A 15585-nucleotide genomic window follows, 5' to 3' on the forward strand; every position below is an offset into this window, starting at 1 on the left:
GCCAACTGTAAGTAGTTATTCCAACAGCATGACTCGTATGGTTTGATGACTTGGAAGATTTCATGTAAAAATGTCATATGGTGCCTACAACTAAAGAAATTTTATAAGAACACATAAAATAATATAGCGAATGGATCTGCCTTAAACTCCTTCTGTACAAGAAACTCCAACTGCTATTTTTGTGAAGCTTCCATGCAACGGTAAACAGAACATGCTGCAAAACCGTGGGGCGCTGAGGAGGGTGTTTAGAACAAGTGAGTGTCCCAGGACAATGCCTGCCTTGGTAGGACCAAACAGCTCACCTGGAAGAAGGTGCTTTCGGAGCACTGCCTCCACAGGGACTCCGACCGGGGCTTGTTCTGGCAGTATTTCTCATACATCTGGAAATCCTCTCGCTGTAAGAGAAGCCGAAAAGCAAGTCACACGCATGCACGCAAACCTGCTGGGCAGCCAAATAAGGTAAGCACCCAAACTGTAAATTTGCTTTTATCTCTCCTGCTAACTGCAATATCTAAAAGTCACAGAGTCTGGGTAAAAGAACCACTGCTGGGAATCACAGCAGACTACGGTGTAGTCACGACTGCTGCTTTCCCCCGTCTGGGGCTGGCCACGCACCTACGCTCCCTGCCTTGCTGTTGGTATTGCCTATCAGAAGCATCTTACTCAACTGATGTAACTGAGATGTTGCAGGGTGCGACAAATCAGGAGAAACATTGGCCTTCAAGTCTGCTTTATATGTGAAAATGAGTCACCCACCCTGTCTAGGAAACAAAATCCCACTCTCTCGGGTGCTCCCAGGCAGCTTTCCAGACTGTGCAGGAAAATTCTGCAAGAGACAGGGGAAGAGACAAGATGCAGCAGTGAGCAAGGTACAGCTTGGGTATTTAATCATTACAGGAAATCAGTCTGGTAAAAAGGGGAACAGAGGCAGCATCGTACTTGTTGTGGAAGTCGTATATCTCGGGCATGTTTCCGAAGAGGACGTCCTTCCTGTTCCTCAGCACGGGGGGCATGAGGAGGAGCATGGCGGGGTTATCCATCTCAGCTCTGTAGCCCTGCGGGATGCAAAAGGGGCTCATCACTCAGTTGGTAAGGCCTTGGCTTGGCATCTCCTCGAAGGCAGATGAAAAAGGGACGTGAACAGACTTTCAATACAATCTGCTTTGTTTCAAAGTGCAACATCCCTTTTATTTCCTTATTTTTGTCCCTAAACCCCTGTCTTTCAGTCCCTGGGGGTGTGGGGTTGTGGTCCAGCAGGGGATGGCGTGGGGCGGCTCCCCCGGGGCTGGCCAGCGCTGCGGAGGTGCTCTCTATTCACCAAAGGCAAACCGCAGCCACTTTCTCCTCGCTACGGCCTGCCTGCGGGAGAGGTCCCGGAGGAATACTTGTCTGGGTCGAACACAGCTGCTGGGACACAGGAGCGACAACGTGTTTATGCAGATACACACAACCTCACGTGAACCGGTGCAGGAGGTGACTTGTTACAAAGCAGAAACAGCTTGAGATCAAATACCAAAATCAATGGGCTTTTTGCTCTTGTGCAAGACCCACTGAGCACTAGGGTCTCGCTCTCCTCGATGCCTCAGGATTTCTGTCCTCTGTGGCTCCACCTGCCTCTTGAAATCACAGCCTCCCAAACCAGGGAGGAGCTGGAAGGGACACCACTGCACTACAAATGGTTGGGTGGAACTAGGAAATAATGCAAAGCTCCCCTCAGAAACATCACATCACTGCACCAATGCAAAAACATTCACCAGATACGGTAAACATCCTAACCGTAGGGTAGGGAGAAGGCATGGCCAGAGCTCAGGACCATCGCTACAAAGACGACATCAAGAAGGCCGTTAGCCACAGCTCAAGCTGGCCACACTAGTCACCAAGCATTGCACAGAACTGAGGTCCTTTTAATACGAGTAGCAAAAATGTTTGCAAAAATGTATTCAGTATGTACAGCATATCTTCTTTGGCTTTCCAAATTAATCTCTCACGCTCACTATGGTTGGAATCAGTATTCCTTACACTAAGCAGGCACTTTGTAGTTGATTAAGGATTCGGTAGAAGATCAGTATCTGGAAAATTAGTCATTTATATTTAACCACTGCAAGCAGGCTTCCCTCTTTAAAGGAAATACTATCTTCAGAAAACTGAAGTCTATCTGTCCATTTTTCTCTACCTAGACTTGATATGCACAGTAATAAATCTGCATATCTGCCAACTGCTTTATCACATAGAGCGTGGTTTAACAAAAAAACCCAATCAGCGCAGGGCAATTACATGTAACTACCTGCAGTCCAATAGATTTATATCCTGCTTGCTCCTGGGTGAGAGAAATGCAAGGGCAGAGAGCTATTTAACAGCCAACTTGTTTTGGCCGTCAGCAAGAGTTATTTTGGAATAAAGTAGAGGTGTCTAAAATGGCAGTACGAGAAATTATAATCTGGTTTCTAAAGAAATGTGCTTTATACGTTCACAAACTTCGCTGTATTGAAGCAGAATCCTCCCAAGGATAAAACACAAGCTTCTTTCTTTTGTCTCCAAAAGGTAAAAGAAATTAGGGAACAGGTAAGAATACCAGCTTTTTGTACACTTTTCCAGGAACCGCTAAAACTAATTACCAGTGCTTTTGTGTACACACAGAAGGCTTCTCCCTCATTCCAGATGAAAAGCTCATCCTGACACCAACTGTTCCTGCAGAAGCCTCCAACAAAGAACAGCTAGGAAGAAAACTTGAAAATTTATGACTAGCTTGGGATCTGACAGTTTGGTAGAAACCTGCCCGATCACATTTTTGCTTAGTTTGACAGAGTGGCAGGTGCCCTTTGGTACAAGTCACCAGAGAACAATAATGAGCAACCTGAAGAAGTCACTCACCGTCAAAACAGTGAAGAGTTCCTCTACGTACACTCTCTCAGTTTCTATAAGCTCATTTATGACATGGCTAGAATAAAGAAAAAAAAAGTAGTATGTTATTTTTATGTCTGTAAAAAAACCACAGGCAATCAGTGCAGTTCAACAAGCCCAAAACATAGTGTGATCTCATTAACAACCAACATAGGGATGATAAAACCGGCAAAAGCGCAAGAGATGACACCCAGGTCAGGCTGGAGGAACGCACGGATGGGGCAAGGACTGGGCAGAAATAAACACCGTTTTGAGTGATGTAAACAAGGTGAAAGCTTACCCTTTTAGTATATCTAAGTTGTCGTCACTGTCTGAAATAAAAGACTGCAAGGAATTCCGTTTTTCCTGATAGTCGTGCATGACTTCGATCTGGAAGAGAAATGGGATGCCCTGGGAAGAGCCGCAGGGAGGTCACCACAGAGGCAGGGCGAGCCCAGCCCCTGACGTCGGCACGGGAACTCTTTGGGGAAGGATGAAATACGCTTCCTTTTAAGAAATCCTTTGTGACACAAAACTTTAAAAGAGCATAGCGTATAACGGGTAGCCAAATATTCCCAGAAATTACTCTGCTACATAAAATCCAAAAATACTGGTAACATAATTCGTTAGTGCAGAGACCAGAGAAAAGTTTCCACAAGGGAAATGTCTGCGGATGTGGAGTTTTCCTAATAGACATCACTGTCATGCAAAGAACAAGTTCAGGGAATAACACACAGGAAATCGATATCTGGGACTTGGGAAAACAATCCAAGATAGATATCAGGTGCTGGACTAATCCAGCTAAACCATGTGGATCTGAAAGGGTTGTTTTTTTTTTTAAAAAAAGAAAAAAAAGAGCATCCTCAAATCCAAAGTCTAAGTACAATCAATTTTTAGAAGGGTTTCAGTTTTGCAGTGTATAAAACTCATTCAGATTTCATGAATAATTTTTACCTTGCGAGAACTTGGAGTTTTTCTTGATGTTTTCTTCCCAGGGAGAGAAAGATCAAACGAAAATTTCAAACTGGAATTAAAATCCACACCTTGGGTAGAAAAAAAACATAATTACGTTACGTTACATAGTGAAGGAGATGGTTCAGACAGAAACTAAAAAGTCACAAAGAAAAATGGGATACATTTTATGAATGAATAATTAGTTAGCTAATACTACAAGCAAACTGACAAAATAAAGGGTATCTCAAGCAACAATACTAATACCAAATAACACAAGTCACACGGATGGTCATAAAGGCCATAAAGTCAAAAGTAATCAGAAGAAACAAAATGTCCGTTAAGTGAATACTGTAATCAAACCTAAGAAAGTCTGTGAAGCCTGTGCAAATGATAGAAAACAATAAAATCAAATAAACTACCAAAAAGAACATCACCTACTGGGATACTGTTTTAAAGTCCTTTTATGAACGTAGGGCAAGACGCTCAGCTGGTTTAAACTGTTTCTCCACCTTGGAAGAATTTATTGATATTGTCAGTAAATAATTACAAGTTGTAATACTTTGGGTTACAGAGGTAAATCGGAAGCTTAAAAATAAAACATCAGTCTCCCCAGTGAGTTATATGGCATCTTTCAAATACTTCTTACTCCTGAATAGTCAATATGGCAGTTCTTCACCAAAAGGGTCTTTTCCCCCAACATGAATGGCAATAATGAATTTCTCCAGCATCGTGCCGGCTCCAGCCTCAGCGACAGCTTCACGTGCCAGGCTGCAGCCCCAGTGACTGCACCGAATTCTGAGATGGACCAAAAATAAACACACTCTGATGTGCAATGTTCACCTTATTTACAAATAGAAACAAGGGGCTAGCAAAGCTAAAAAAGAAATAATACTGGGCTAATGAACTTAGGGTGAAAAAAGGTATCACAGCACATACGAATGCAACAGCAGCTGTGGCTAGACCGAAGGTTTGAACAGGGCTGAGACCGAAAGAGCCCCCTTGGGTGACGCAACCGATGTCGGGAGAAAAATGGACGCAGAGGAATGCAAACCCAGGTGGGAAGCAGGCGCCCCACCTTCAGCTGGGGCTGCTGCAAGGTGAAGCTATTACGTGTTACCACACCAGCGAGGCTTAGACCTCCACGTGTAAACACGCCAAACGAAGGAGAGAGATCTGGATGCTGGAGAGCAGATCAGAGGTGTGCGTGGGGTGTGACCCATCACGACAGGCAGACCCAAAAGAAGCAAGGACTGGCCAGGGGTCCTACTGGGAGATTCGCACTGGGAGGAAGGGAACACATAGGAAGTTGGGTGGGAGATGGTCACCAGCTGCAGCCCGGTGTCTTGGTGCAAAAGTGACTTTACTCCAGCACTCGGGCTCCGCCGCAGCCTGCCGAACCGCTTCTGCACATCGCACTAGGCTTTATGGCTCAGGACAGGATAGGTTTACTCTTTTTTCCCCAAAAAAGTGGTTTCAAAATCAGAACCACATTTATCAGACAGGCTTCAAATCCAGGGAAAAGATGAACGAGGAAGCATCTGTCCTCAGACAGAAAAAGAAGCGGGGGAAAACAAAAGAAAGAAAGAGAAAGAGGACAAAAGTGATGTGCTCAGAGGTGGTTTGGTTTCAATCCACGCCACGAAACCCATCCATCTCAAAGCACTCCCGGCGGAGCCCAGCATGCGTCTTTGACTCTGCACATCACGCCAGCAGGCCCGCGGCATTTTGATGTTTTCTGTCAAACAGAGGCCTTATTAAAAAGCTCTCTTGGCATGATCTATCCAAAGAGGAGCCTTTTGTCTTTCCCCGCTTGCTGGCTCTGCTCATTTCAACACACTTGATCATCTCTGTCAGGAAGAGGATTAATGGAGGATACCTGTGCTTTGCAGGTGACTGAGGGCCTTTGCTAGAAAAACGTGCATCCCATAAAGGCATGAAATAAGTCCAGCCGATTGATGATGGTGAAGGGCCTGGAGCACAAGTCTGATGAGGGGCGGCTGAGGGAATTGGGGCTGTTTAGCCTGGAGAAGAGGAGGCTGAGGGGAGACCTCATCGCGCTCTACAACTACCTGAAAGGAGGTTGTAGCGAGGTGGGGGTTGGTCTCTTCTCCCAAGTAACAAGCGATAGGACGAGAGGAAATGGCCTCAAGTTGCACCAGGGGAGGTTTAGACTGGACATCAGGAAAAATTTCTTTACTGAAAGAGTGGTCAGGCCTTGGAACAGGCTGCCCAGGGAAGTGGTGGAGTCACCATCTCTGGAGGTATTTAAAAGACGTGTAGATGAGGCGCTTAGGGACATGGTTTAGTGGGCATGGTGGTGTTGGGTTAACGGTTGGACTTGATGATCTTAAGAGGTCTTTTCCAACCTTAATGATTCTATGATTCTATGGACAATAGTTTAGTTTAAAGACTCGGAGCTTTTTTTCCTGGTTGAGGAAAGGGCAGTGTGGTCTAGTGAAGGTGGCATCGTCCTGGGGAAAAGGAAATTTGGGATTTATTTGCTTCACTGGCCTGCATCTTGAGCAGCTTAGTTCCCCTCACTGCGTCTAGCTTCACTCCCATCCCTCCCCTAGCTTGGTTTTTTACATTAGTCACTCCCTGAATTGGAGCCACTTGTACTGTTTGCATGACACCTGCTTCAATTCACCATAACCAACATTCATTAATTCATGATAAAAATTTTGTGTTAAAACACAAATGTTTAATTGCTTTATACAGTCAGATCACTGAATTTAATATTCCCACAGAACTCAGCACATCCCTGGTTTAAAATACATGGACGTTACTTTGGAATACTTTTTAATTCTGATTCATACAGGGCTGCCATGGATGAAAGTTTTAATGTTATCATTTAAAGCTAACATTGTGCCAGATCCCATTACCACAATCAAGGCAAAACTTTCAGTGACCTCAGTTCAACCAGAATTTGTACCTTTATGGGCATTAATTATTCCACAGCTGGGATTTAAGGAAGACATCCTCAAGGAATCAAAGGGAGTTAAGCATCCAGCTCGTTTCTGTTCATGAGATTTGAGCTCCTCATTTCTCCAAGCTCCTTTGCAAACATCAGTCTAACCTTATGTCAGTTCCAGCTCAAGACACTTACGGAGACTGCCACAGAGAATAGGTATGCTAATAAATTTATAAACCTTGCCCTTTTTCCCTGTACTACTAATTCACCATTTTTCAGCCCAATAGGATGCTAATAAAGCAGAACTGGAAGTATGTGCTGTTTACAGCTCTCTTTTTTTACTGAGTAGGAAGTGAAAATAAATACCAAGCAACCAGCCCCATTCTTCACACCGGTACGGGAAGCTAGACACAAAAACTGGAAAGACAATACATCATCTCATATACATTCAGCATTATACAACAACTCTGTAACAGCCAGCAAGGTCTAGTTCGTTTCTCAAAACCATCCTTAGCCTTACTCTTCCTGCCTCAAAGCAATATTATCATCGGAAAATATCATAAACTTAAAATATTTTACCATGTTTAGGAGAGAATAATGGTGATTTTGATCTTGGTGGGTTTTCTGGCCGAGGGGCTACTAATTGGACGGGCCTCACGTGTTTATCCAACAGCTTCTTGAAGCAAGACTGCCGATTCTCAAACATGCTTCGAACATTTTCAAGCTTGACCTGCACTGACTGTATCTGGCACTGAAAAGAGTGAAAAAGACTCCCGTGATCAAATAACTACCATTATTTTGCACTTTGACCCAAAACAGAGGACTATAAAGCTGACAACACCGCAACACAGTCCGATCTTGTTTTTTACTTGTGTAACAAGGAACCGGAGGGGTTGCTTACCTTCAATTCAGGTGTTAAGACTGACTCAAAATCGTAGTGTAGGGCTTGGGGATCATAGTTTAAGTAGGCTGAAGAGCTTTCAAGAAATCTTTCTATGTCCTGGAGAGCTTTCTGAGCGCCTTCTTTAGACTGGCACTTATCCATCTGCTGGTTGGCGAGCAGGTAGGCACCTTCATCGCAGCACTGCAGAGCCTGGTAACAGCACGGGGCAAAGACAGGGAGCGAGACCCTCAGCGGCACCCCTACTAAATCAAGGTTGCCATGAGGAATGTCATTTACCGGATCTGTATTTTCAACATGGAGATAATTAGTACTCCTAAAGAGCTCAGCAGCTATTGCATTTTGATTAGAAAGTAGAAAGGCCGCATTTTTTCTGGAGGGTGACTGCAGTACTCAACATACCCAGCCAAGACGTACTCCCACTTCTACTGGGATAAAACCAGCGGTATAGCTGACACAAAAGCACTATTTAGTGCATAGTTGAACCAAATGATAAGCAGATCTTTATTTCTCCGACTCAGAAAGCTGAAGGGGGCACTACGGAGTTAACAACGACACAGGCGCGTTTCTTGAGATACGTGCCTGGCTCAGTGCAGACCTGAACTGCGAGAAACGATCAAAGTAATTGCATTCATGTTTTAAAAAGAATAAGGATTTTAGATTGCAGTTTAAAGTTGTACATTTAACATGCACAGGTAACGGGGTTCAGTTGGCACTCGCACACTGTGGTGTGCACAGGCGTGAGAAAATGCTGCAGCCAAGAATGACAGAGGACCTCCAGTGCCGTGAATGGGAAGGAAAGCTGCGGAGAGCAGGACCACGGTGTGCTCCAGCAGAGCTCATGGGCTAGACCACCAGCACCAACCAGGACTGCAAGGAGCCCAGGAGAGGACACTGCCCTGCCGCTGAGAGGCTGCCGAGGAATTGTCCGTCCCCACAGATTAATGCAATACTGAAGTGGAGCATACAGAGAAAAAAATACCCAAGCTCCCTAGTCCCCCAAAACAGTGAAATGGAACAGGGTCAAACTTTGCTGCTTCTCTTAATGGCCTCAAGCATATTACAGTCGCGTGACTTCTGGCCTAATTAGCATGAACTTCCCTAAATGAATTTTTGACGTTGATTAAGATATCAACGAGCATTGGAGCCACATGACTCCACTTCCATGCTAGCACACAGCAGCTGCGCCTATCTACCAATCTGTCACCTTATTTTACAGCCAGCTATGTTCATTCTTAATAAATCACTAACAAAAAAAGGCTGGAGTTTATCTGAAAGCATTACCTCTATTGCATTGGGTATGAAAACCTCAAAAGTCAATTAATAAATGGATGCACCATGAAAGCATGAGCAACAGCAGCAGCTGAACTTTGGTGTTCTGAATTGTCCCCTGGAGACGCCCACCTCTTTCTGCTGACTGTTCACAGCACCAGCAGATACCTGTTTGCTAACTTAACCAGCTAAGTGAGGTGAGAAGCACTCCTCCAGCCTCTGGGAACACTTTCCTACCATGAACCGTTGAAGCAAAGCTGCAAATTCCAGATGCTTCCAGCTAAGAAGCGGAGAGGCTAACCCCATGGAGAAGCTAACTATTTACTTCTCAGAGCACCATGTCTCTGAACTCTACCTGCTGAAGGCGCGTATGAAGATCCAAGGTCTTCTGCAGCCGCATCTGCTTCCTTTTGATCTCATCAGACAAGACATCAGAATGGTGCCGCAGCTCGTTGCATTGCTGGCAAATTAAGTTGAGCGCGTAGTGATGATTTGCTGCTAGCTGGTGTCCATGTAGTATCACCACCTGAGCCTTCCCTATCAGATCCTTCAGTGAAAGGAAGAGAACGGATTGCACACTTACCGAAATAATACCAGAATATCTACATGTAACAACATGCACTTTCTTGTCTTACCAGATTTCAGGTACACATGGAGATGACTGCCATTAGGAGTAGCCAGAATGGGTGGCTTACGCAGGATAAAATGGCACCCATCATCTGGGAAAAAAAACTTTTGCTATCCAAAAGGAGGACGAAGAAGAAAACAGTATTTCACCAAACTAGCAATGCTGTGAATGGCTGCTGGCAATGTATTGCTGCCGTCTCCAGGAACTGCACTCTAAAAAAAACTGCAGCTGATATCCAGTTTAGGCACACTATGCTCATAAGCATGAAAGGGAATTTGAGCAGTTAAGGTTTATGGTGAAAATAAACCAGGCTCTTTGCAGCAAAGCTTAGTGCAAAGAACATGCTATCTTGTTTGCACATCTTGGTCAGTGTAATGGTTACGTCTTCTCCAGGGTTGGCTTTCTGCTGGGACTGCTTCCCTGTTGCACCCTGCCTGCCTGGCCTTTTGTTCCTTCTCCCTCTCCCCAAAAACATTTCTTCCAAATGGCCAAAAAACCTTAGACCTTTCCCCTAGGACTCTTATTTTCAAAGAAGCCTCTGGGGATTGTGTCTGGATCCCTCAGGATTTCTCCACTGACCGTGGCCCACTTGCCAAGCACATCCCTTTACCGAAGTCACATCTTCGGTTGGGCTCCTGTGAATCATCTCTCCTCACTCTTCTTTCCCCTACATCTCTTAGTCTTCATCCATATGTTACGTTCAAATCACAGACACGTCAGGATAGCAACTTTTTTGCCTCTCCATGTGCCTGGTAACAAGTCTCTGCCTATTAGCATTGCTAAAGCACTTAACATATAAATAATTCTTCTTCCAGCTCATTAACTCCCACGCCTCCCCTATGTTCAGACATTTATCGGTTCTGGATTTTCTTGGTGGCTCAGCAATTTATTTTTAAGTATGATAATTAAATACCCTGTTCCTGGCTTTCAGAGTGATCACAGCATTGCTGCGCAGAGCAAAGACATGAAATCAATCCTTTTGTGCAGCCACTTACTAACGAATTACACCAGAACCAGGTAATTTCAGAAAACACCTCCTACCACAAATACAGAACGTGCCTCTTGTGTTTCATTAGTGCCTCTTCCTGTGAAAGATTATCTCACCTGAGCCATACCATCGAAATGACCCAAGTCCTTGAGCCTCTGTTTTACTTGGGGGACACTGTCGCCAGTGTCGGGCAGCTCCGCTTGCTGACCCGTTAAAAATTCAATGGCATTCTTGACCTAGACACAAAGAAGAAGACTGCTGCAAAAGGATACAAAGCACAGGCAGAAAATCATTCTCAGACCAAAATTAATCACACTTTAGCTAAGACTGCTAAATCCAATAATAAAACTAGTGTCCAAGAACTAATTTCTAAATTCAAAGATGCTTCTATCAGCAAAATCTATGTGACTGCAGGGCAGTGATACCTAAATTAGCTCAGAATGAGGAAGCACTATGGTCTCTGCAAGCTAGCTAGACCTGCCAGAGTCAAGGAACAGCAGCATAAATTAAACACTCTCAAAATAAAAAGCATAAAAACTTCTCTCCTCTCCCCTCCTTTTCGTCTCCAACTCTTCCTTCTGCCAACAGAAGTGCATCTGATCATACCTCTTGAAAACTTTGCTCAAACTTCCACAGTTGTAAGTATTGCTCCATTTTTAACTGATGTTTTTCCCAGAAGCCATCAAAAGCAGTCTCCATCTCATGCAGCTGACCAAGTAACCTTGAACACAGATAAAGGACAGGATTGGAACAATTTGCAAAGAGAGGACAAGCAGAGATGGACAAGCCCTAGAGATCACTTATTCAGGTCTTCTGGACCCAAGCCAACGGATGTGTATATATGACTTGTGAAGATCTGAGAGAGAACTTCAATGAAACCATCACTGCAGACGACAGCACCTGTGTTGAAACAGTTGTTGCTATCTCCATTTATCTGAATAATACCTGGGATCCTGGCATGGGAGAACCCTGCATCTGCTCCACAGCGTCATCGTATCAGTGGGGGAAAAAATCAGAGCAGGTCAAAGCCATGTGACAGAAGTCACCCAGCAATTTGATGGGTCTGGAGTAAAACTCTGGTATCTTTGTCTTCACCTGTTTGACAGGTGACTTAAACAACACATCTACGCTTACATAACTTGAGTGTTTCCACTCAAAAATCAGGCAAATGGGGAACATAGTGTACTCACCGATTCACGGTCTCCCAGTCCCCAGGCCTCTCGCGGTGTTGGTCCTGACTGCATCCCCTGGAGTCTGGCTCTTCAAAACTGCTCAAAAGCAAGTTTCCCTCTTTTGTGACTGCTGTAATATCCTCCTGTATAATGCAAACCATTTCTGATTCAGGCTACTTTTTGTGAGGTAAGGATAAGTCATTTCATGTTTCTCCTGCCTTCGTTTCCCCGTACAAAATGAAGCACCAGTATCCATCATGCCAAAGGACTCCCAGCAGATGTTTTAGCCCCCTTAACGTGGGGTTAGTCCCTGGAGCTGGAGGAGGCTGAACCATGGATTGGTCGCCAGGCTGGGTGGAAACTGGCACACATGAAAACATCAGGCCACAAAATGATTCAAGAGGCAGGAGGACAGCACTACCATGAGTCTCTCTTGGTGAGCAGGCGGGTTTGTATTAGATATCTATCTACAAGTTCATGTATTCAAGCACGTATTTCTGCAGCTTGGAGGCTGTGCTTCTCCATCAAGGTCATCACGGGGTTGTAGGAAGAGCATCCCACAGTGGGACAAAGCTGGGACTGAGAGCACGTGGCACCACTTAGGAGAGCCTCTACATCTAGAGGCAAGTCAGCACTTTCAATGTAACCTCCACTTAAGAAAAATTTAAACCCTTGGTGTGTTCATTAACATCAGCTGAGGTGCTTTGTGCTGTGTTGGGCTCAGCCCCAAAGTAAACAGGTGCACTTAGTCAATTATGTTCAGAAAAAAAGAGACCAAACACAGAGGTGAGAAGGAAGGAGAACATAGATGTGGCTGATGAACTGAGCTGGAAGAAGCCCTGAAGGAGAGGCCTGTGCACGGCTCCATTGGAAAGCCAGCTCTTGGGGGAGTAAGAGCCCATCCTAGGAGACAGCCAGATTTCTATTGCAAGAGAAACAATGGCAAAACCACTTTAGGGAGAAGAGGCAGAAAGCACAGACTTGCTTCAACATCTGCCTGCCCCAGATAGCTCACAGCAACGTAAACATAACAGCATCTTCAGGGCAGCAGCCCAAGAGCAGAAGGACACGGCTGCAGGAGCTTCTCCTCTCCCACACACAAAGTGTCTGCTGCTGGTTTGCATCCCTTTCACTAAAACATCACGGAAGATGACCGCAAGGGAAAAAACCCCATCTCCTTTTGATACTACCACATCCAGAAGACTCAAAAGGGAAGAGGAATTACGCAGCATGCTTTAGACTGCAGGTGGCTGTTATTTCATCCTCTTACATCTCACTCTTCAGAGCCCTGCGTTCCCCTTTTGATTGAAAGCCTTTCATTATACGTACAACAAAGTAGCCTGACTGTCAAACAGGTGTTAACTTGATTTTTTCCAATTCGGTATATCAAAGAGGTTAATTTCTTAGTTACTCTGTTTAATTAATTTCTGTCAGTTTTTCATTGTGTTTGCAACCAGGTTCTGCTCAGTATCACAGCTACACAAATTATTTTGATCGACTCATTATTTGAATTCAGGAATCAGCTGTACCAATCTTGGGGTTGTCATGAGAGAGACAAGGATCCCATGACTTGCTGTCACCACAATCTGCGCACAGTTTCTCATCTGCTTTCATCTTTCATGATCTTAGAAGGAACAAAAGAAAAAAGCCAACAGACTTCATTTCAGTCAAAAGCCAACGAGTGGTTTTGATATTTGAAATTAATAGACAAGACATTAAAAGCAACAGATGTCTTGTACTGAGTGCTGCTGTGCTTTATATGCAAATGAAAACACATGACGTGTTTTATTTCTCCACAGAGGAAAGTGTGTATTACTGACTGGTTTATATACAGGACTACATCATGTAGCTGATATTTGCCCCCTACACTTTGGCTATAGTCCTAAGCATGAAGTTTAAGTCAGTAAGTCAGAGTGCAACATATGTGGCTGCTGTTTTATACTACAGCTCTCTTCATTTTCAGAGAAGAAATAAAGGACTATTGGCAGCATCTATAATGATACTTTCTATACACACGCACATACATTTATGCCTACACACAGCACCCTTCGGATGTCATTTTGCCTATTTCGTGCAGGCAGCCTTCAGGAGCTCACTGTCTCGTGAATGACAAATGATTATAAATGGAAATAGATACACTTCTCGGACTTATGTAAACAAATCCTGCCATAAAGCAAAGGAGCTCATTCTTCAGCCGCACAGCACGGCTATTAACGTAGGAACCGTTTCTGAAGTGAGGGTTTGGGGACGGGCCTGTGCTGTCCCCAGAAAGATGCAGGAGCAGCAAAGACAACAGCTTGATATAGCAGCAGCTGGCTGCACTAAAGCTTCCGCTACCTCCCATAATCATTGTAATCGCAATCACAGACAGTTGAAAAAAAAATGTTAAAATATTAAAGACACAAACGTTGTTTAAGATGAAGCATGAAGGCTCACATGAAGACAGGGATCTCATGATGAATGCTCTGTACCACACGCTCACAAGAAATCGTCACCTTGGATGCTCTCCAGCACAGTTCCCCACGTCCCCCCGGCGAAGCCGCATCAGGCAGAGGGACCAGGGGACAAACCATCCCTCCAGACCCGCTGACGATCTTTGCGTGCAGCTTCCTCCAGCCGTGGGGGTGAAGCGGAGGGAACGAACCCACAGGTGACGAAGCCTCCCACCCACCCGCCTGCCAGCCAGACGCGCAAAGCCCGCGGGAGGAGCACACCGTAGACACCACCTTCTGCAGCCAGTAAGGAGGCGGCAGCTGAGACAGTTTGCTGGATGCTGGCAGGGTAATTTCCTTGAGTGGATGGCAAATGTAAGGGTAACATACAGAAACAGTCATGCTGTGTTTTATTTTGTCTGTCAACACATACACATGCATGGGAGGGAAGAAGGAGTGGGCACCGAACAAACAGGCAGTCCAACCCCAGAAATCCCATCTTGCTGCGCAAACAGGGGCTGGAAACGCGGGGCGGAGCTGCTGCTGAGACATACCTTGAGCTGGTAGTACTTTTCTGTGCGCAGGGCCAGGATGCGCTCGATTGAATACATGTCATCTGGTAGCTCGGTCTCTGCCAGCTCCGTGCCAAAGGATTGTAACATCTGTGCAATCTCCTTCACGGTTAGTGCAAAACTCTCTATTGCCTGGTGGGAGACGATAATTGCAATCAGCTTGGGATTCAGGATATTCCTACAGCTCATTAAGAGAGTGCAAAAAGCCAAGGCTGAGATCTGCGGAGGAGCCCAACAGCTTTCTGGAGAGGTGGGTGGGATGTCCACTGGAGACGGAGCTGATGGATGCTGCGGTGCATTAGCTAGTGGCCACCAACACGTGGCCAGGTGGCTTTTAGTGCAGTTTGAATCCACAACAGGGACTTAAATAAGGATAATACTGGGCAGAGATACCTCACGCTTTGTTTTCTGCTCCTTGTTCTTGTGCACTCTGAGATTTTTCCTAGCACATACCGGAGGTCTATAGCTGAAGCCACCATAGGATCCATCTCACATATTCCTGTAATTCCTCTTCTATCTTCCTTCTCCTCTGGTTAACCCACACTATGAACCACCTCCAGGCAGTAAGGCTTTGGAGATGTGTTTGGCTTCTTGGTGATGGACGTTTCCAGCTTTGCAAGCCCAAATGGTGGGTTACAAGGCAGTCTGGCACCACGGCCACCTCATCCACAGCTTCACCAAGAGGACAAAGGAGGGAGGCTAAGCATTGTGCTGGAGACAAACTGGAGACAGTGGGATGGAAATGAGTGCTGCTGGTACCTCCCCAGCTCATCCCAGACAGCCACTGGGAGCTCTGGACGCCAGACAGCCACGGGGTGAGGTGGGGCTCTCCTGGCCCCGCTCTTTGCTCTGATCTTCCCACCGGTTGCAGGAGG

At 45.3% G+C, this 15585-nt stretch overlaps 1 protein-coding gene across 1 annotated transcript in view; it reads right to left on the reverse strand.

Moving 5' to 3' along the window:
* MCF2 (MCF.2 cell line derived transforming sequence) overlaps positions 1 to 15585 on the reverse strand; it is a gene marked incomplete at its 5' end in the record, with an annotated part of 33859 nt that overhangs the window by 15716 nt on the left and 2558 nt on the right. The window contains 13 exons of the mRNA XM_009582714.1: positions 304 to 395; positions 757 to 826; positions 940 to 1055; positions 2872 to 2938; positions 3182 to 3270; positions 3835 to 3923; positions 7325 to 7496; positions 7647 to 7838; positions 9274 to 9465; positions 10651 to 10770; positions 11141 to 11255; positions 11725 to 11849; positions 14693 to 14842. Coding sequence (XP_009581009.1) covers positions 304 to 395; positions 757 to 826; positions 940 to 1055; positions 2872 to 2938; positions 3182 to 3270; positions 3835 to 3923; positions 7325 to 7496; positions 7647 to 7838; positions 9274 to 9465; positions 10651 to 10770; positions 11141 to 11255; positions 11725 to 11849; positions 14693 to 14842 — 1589 coding nt within the window. The remainder of the gene's footprint in view (positions 1 to 303; positions 396 to 756; positions 827 to 939; positions 1056 to 2871; positions 2939 to 3181; positions 3271 to 3834; positions 3924 to 7324; positions 7497 to 7646; positions 7839 to 9273; positions 9466 to 10650; positions 10771 to 11140; positions 11256 to 11724; positions 11850 to 14692; positions 14843 to 15585) is intronic.

This window comes from Fulmarus glacialis, unplaced genomic scaffold, assembly GCF_000690835.1.
Source record: "Fulmarus glacialis isolate BGI_N327 unplaced genomic scaffold, ASM69083v1 scaffold4628, whole genome shotgun sequence".
In the NCBI taxonomy this organism is placed as follows: Eukaryota; Metazoa; Chordata; class Aves; order Procellariiformes; family Procellariidae; genus Fulmarus; species Fulmarus glacialis.